The following is a 4,618-nucleotide window of genomic DNA, read 5'->3' as shown; positions in this document are numbered from 1 at the left end:
TATCATACTTCCATGATATAGCTTCTCTAACCAACATGTATGACGTGGAGTGTCTTTTGTCTTGGTATCCAAGAAAGCTTGATTCAGAGATACCAAGGACATTCAAAATATCTTATTTGCTGCTTTCTAGTGGTGCAATTTGCATACATATATAATTGCAATTTCGGGATAATAGACGCGCGTGTGTGTGTGTATATATATATATATATATATATATATATATATATATATATATATATATATATATATATATATATATATATATATATATATATATATATATATATATAACTCCCTATTATTGAAGCGTGTGAGATCTTTTATATCTAATTTTTTAAAGATCCATGTGGGGAATTGTTTTAGATTGAATATGTCTCCTTTAGCGATTGTCTACCTTCTCATCTACTATCTTTCATGTTATATCTACTCATATCTTTAACGACGTAGCTTTTGTAACCGTTAAAAGATAACTTAAGAGCATCATCTTATTATCTTTATTCCTAATACAAAATGAGGTGTCCCCAAGATCTTTCTTTTCAATATTCTTTTTAATAAACTAACTGGTTCAGTACAATTAGCCTATATTGTTACTCACGAATGACATAATACACCAAAAAAACATATGTACTCCCACTTAACTTATGATATACACAATCATCAACAACATTTACCTCAAAATGATACGAGGTGATAACCATATGAAACTTGTCATACCATTCATGGGAAGCTTGTTTGAGACTATAAGTCGATTTGTTTAACATGAAAACCGTAGACTTTGGATCTTATGAGTCATAGTCTTCTGGTTTAATCATGTTAATTGTTTTGTCAATATATACTTTATATATTTGAATTTTTAATGTCGGTTAGGGGTGTTTGAGATGCTTATTAGTTTTTTAGTGTTTGGATTGCAAAAAATAAAGCTTAATTTATCTTGAAAGATCTTTAATTGGACCATCAAGCGATGGGTAATTATTTATAGAAATCAGATGCTTACCAATTATATGATTAAAATTGATGTCTTTGATCAAGGCTTGAAAACGCATTATGTTTTAGCTTCTAATTATGTATGTAGTTTGTGTGCTTAAACTTTCTCACCAATTAATAGAAACATCGTTTTCCCAAAATCCCTTTCTAATAATTTTGATTCCTATTATTCCATTTTGTGTTTATTTTCATGAGTGATAAATACATTGACAAAGTGAAGTAAGCTCCGGATGTCTTTTCCTTTGGTTTATTGTTACTTTGTCACGTAAAGCTTAAGACCATAACAACACCACCAACAAACTACTTGGAAGATTAGATTAATTTTTCTCTACAAAGTCATGTCCTCATAAAATACCAATTGTTTAAAACACCCCTTAGTAAACAAACACAACTCATAAATATCAGAATCACTTATGGAAAGCATGTTACAGTTTTAGAGTGAGATGAGTCTTGTGATTAAGTCAGGAAGGTGGATGTTGAGTGCTAAACTCACCAAAAACTTGACAAAATGTGCACAGAAGCAAACACCAAAGCATTTAGCCTTTGTCGATTCACTCATCACTGCAGTTTTGCATAAAATTACTTCTTTTAATAATAAGGTGATGCATAAAAAAACTTTTTAACACCAATTAATGCAACACTTGTTACCTTTTAAAGCCAACGTGTTGGAAGACATGACAAATATATCAATTATGATGATCACCAAAGAAGGAAACTCCCACACCTAAACAAATCAAAGTCAAAGTCAAAGTCAAAGTCAGTGATTTGTATAAATTTGTCAAGAAAACATACCATCATTGCTATAAGGAATAACTTTAAGTAGCTTGAGGCAAGGATTGCAACCCATGTGTTTTTGTATCTGTATAAGATAAAAGTTTAAACGAATCTTAAATTTGAATAAAGAATATAATAAAACACAGAAAAAAAAAAAAATACTAAAATGGCAAAATCTACTTACCCAGAGACTTCAGTGGACATAGTTAATAAAAATCTTGTTCCAAAGAGTAATATACTGATAAACAAAAGATTTCCAACAAGGACATCTAGCAATATCTATAAATCACAATGCAAATGTTTTTTTTTTAGTTTGAATATTTGATATAATATAGGAATTTAAGCATGAGCATATTATATATAGATGTATATACCTTTCCACATTCCCATATCAATGAAGGATCTGAACCCGATCCCTCTTCATTTGTACTTAAAATGGAGATTCTGTCTTATAAGAATATATATAAATTAAGGGTAACAATACTATATACATGATCATGAAATTGCAAATTCTAAACGAGTGTTCCAAGTGTAAAAAATGGATACAAACATCCAAGAGAAGAAACCCAAAACTCAACTTCCACATCAGCCCCTGAAATCAAATCATGTATTATAAATGATAAATAAGGATTTCAAACAAAAACAAGAAATAGTATTGTGTAGAAAACCATATGCACCTCAAAGTTGATAGCTTCATGATCAAACATGTTGTAGAACAGATGTCTATATGCTTTAGCCTTGTGTAGAATCAAATCAATTAGAAGAATCTAGAAAGAGTCAAAGTGCAAGTTAGACCAAACCAATTGATATAAATAGCAAGAAAGAATAGAAGTTTTTTTTTTTTTGTACCATGATCTCACATTCAATGTACTCGTCTGCAACTGCTTTACAGTTTTGCTGTCATCACAATTATAACGAATTTTTTATATGTAAATAAATTAGCTTTGAAATAAGCAGGAAAAGAGAGTTATGAATTAAAATATAATTCAGCTTACACATTTCATGAGGCGAATATTTCCTGGTGAATATTGCACGTATAGAGTTTTAATATGATGTCCACACTGAACACATCGGAAATTCATGTCTTTTGATCAACTGCACAGATAAACAAATTGACTTCAAATTTTAGTTAATTATTTGCAACTATGTTACTTTTGGGTTATATTATATTAGAAGTTAAGATAAGTATGTTGTTTTTTTGATGGAATAATCATATATTCATATATATGATGCTAAAAGGAGAGATTAATACACACTCGTTTTGGTTAAATGCTAGATTTACATCTTTGAAAGAAACAAAATTTTAATGCTAAAAAGGAGATAGATATACTGAACTCTACTAGTGCCCATTCAAATGAATTAAACAGTCTATGTTTGACAACATTGATGATTAGTTCCAGAAGTATCTATCAAAACAAAATTCGAACCTCAAAATCAGCACAGCATCCATACAACATGTCATAATCTATTATTGACTCCAAACTATAAATCACATATAGTTTTATAAACAGATTAAAGCATCTCAACAAAGTCTAGCAATTTAGGATTTTTCAAAAAGGAAAGCTTAAAACCAAAATTTGAAGCTTTATACTTACTTGAATGAAAGAGTTGCAGAGTCGCCGGAAATGGTGAATCACCCCAACCCCTGTTCAATGTTCCGATGTTCGTCCGTCGATCTATTATTTTTTTTCCTCGTACCGTTGGCTTTATGTCCGTGAGATAGACTGCGACCAGCGTAAAAGGAGCAATAGTCAAGGGCCAAGGGTCTTGGGCTTCTTCACTTAATTCACATTCTTCACTTAATTCACATTCATAGCAATGGCCCATCAGGTTATTTAAATTTAGTTTTGTGTGTGCATATCAATACTACCTTATAAAAAAAATCTTACTATTTCTATAAATAGAATCAATATAATAATAATATTTTTTTAAGACGTTCAAATCTTTAAGCTTAAAGTACAACCAACTATTAATATAATAATATTATAATATATATCTTACAAATGATAATGCTAGGGATACAAGTATTAAAAACACATTTAAATTAGTATTTTCTTATTTTTAGGGATTGAATTAGTTTTTTCATCAATTTTGAACCAACTTGTACTCCTAAAATATCTCTTCTCTGGTATCTGGTGCATTCGAAATCTGAAACACTTCTTTTCGACAAATCGTTTGAAATTTAAAAGCTCATTCAAATTGGAGTTCCCTAATTTTTTGCATAAAATATAGTTGATTGGAGATTAATTCAAATCTTCATCTCCTTTTCCTTCATGGAATCCACCACCACAATATTTTTTTGGTTTTGGCATTGCACTTTTTATTTTTGTGAAACCGATCGATAATGGTGCAAGTGTTCTTAGAAATATAACATGTCTCCGAATGGAACTAATTGTTTGAAAGAAACTATTCGCCACCGCCGCTTTGCGCGGGCAAACGGCTAGTTGTTATTATACAAACTTTGACTTTGTACCATTATCCATGTATGACAAATTTGATTTTGGAAAATACAAAGTTCGACTTAAAAACTCAAACTATATTATGACTCTTTTTTATTAGGCTGGACACTCAGGGGCGAAGCCAACAATATTTTTTAGGGTGTTTCTAAAAAATTAATTAGAAAACAAAAAACAATTCTTCTTTTAAAAAAAACAATAACCAAATCCTAACTACATACAATCAAAGTAAAAAGTATAAACGAAAAAAAAAAAGAGAAAAACAAAAAAAGGACAATGAACATATAGGTCTATCTCAACATTGTTTATCTTTAAGGAGAAATCACAACTTACTTAGTCACGATTGATCGAGTTAGCAGAATTCTGGACACACAACTTCCCACTCATGCTATCAATTTCGATTA

The 4,618-nt window shown here is 30.1% G+C and overlaps 1 protein-coding gene across 1 annotated transcript; it reads right to left on the bottom strand.

Moving 5' to 3' along the window:
* Positions 1 to 1,285: 1,285 nt before the first annotated feature.
* On the bottom strand, positions 1,286 to 3,486 carry ARV2 (Arv1-like protein). Its single transcript, XM_078977828.1, has 10 exons — positions 3,354 to 3,486; positions 2,754 to 2,853; positions 2,608 to 2,655; positions 2,436 to 2,525; positions 2,305 to 2,350; positions 2,133 to 2,206; positions 1,943 to 2,037; positions 1,777 to 1,843; positions 1,633 to 1,708; positions 1,286 to 1,545 (listed from the first exon to the last, which is right to left on the bottom strand). The coding sequence occupies exons 2-10, from the start codon at positions 2,838 to 2,840 to the stop codon at positions 1,418 to 1,420; spliced, it is 711 nt and encodes a 236-aa protein (XP_078833954.1). The 5' UTR covers positions 2,841 to 2,853; positions 3,354 to 3,486; the 3' UTR covers positions 1,286 to 1,417.
* Between the last annotated feature and the right edge of the window lie 1,132 nt (positions 3,487 to 4,618).

The sequence above is a fragment of the Lactuca saligna genome, chromosome 2 (genome assembly GCF_052625555.1).
Source record: "Lactuca saligna cultivar CGN05327 chromosome 2, ASM5262555v1, whole genome shotgun sequence".
In the NCBI taxonomy this organism is placed as follows: Eukaryota; Viridiplantae; Streptophyta; class Magnoliopsida; order Asterales; family Asteraceae; genus Lactuca; species Lactuca saligna.
The sequence above is the reverse complement of the archived record's forward strand: the minus strand, read 5'-3'. Positions and strand labels throughout refer to the sequence as shown.

Excerpts from the sequence above, each read along its gene's own strand:
- ARV2 (XM_078977828.1), bottom strand. The coding sequence starts at position 2,840 with ATGAATTTCCGATGTGTTCAGTGTGGACATCATATTAAAACTCTATAC. Across the intron at positions 1,844-1,942 it reads ATGTCCACTGAAGTCTCTGG|ATACAAAAACACATGGGTTG; the intron begins GTAAGTAGATTT and ends TATCTTATACAG. Across the intron at positions 1,709-1,776 it reads TATTCCTTATAGCAATGATG|GTGTGGGAGTTTCCTTCTTT; the intron begins GTATGTTTTCTT and ends TGATTTGTTTAG.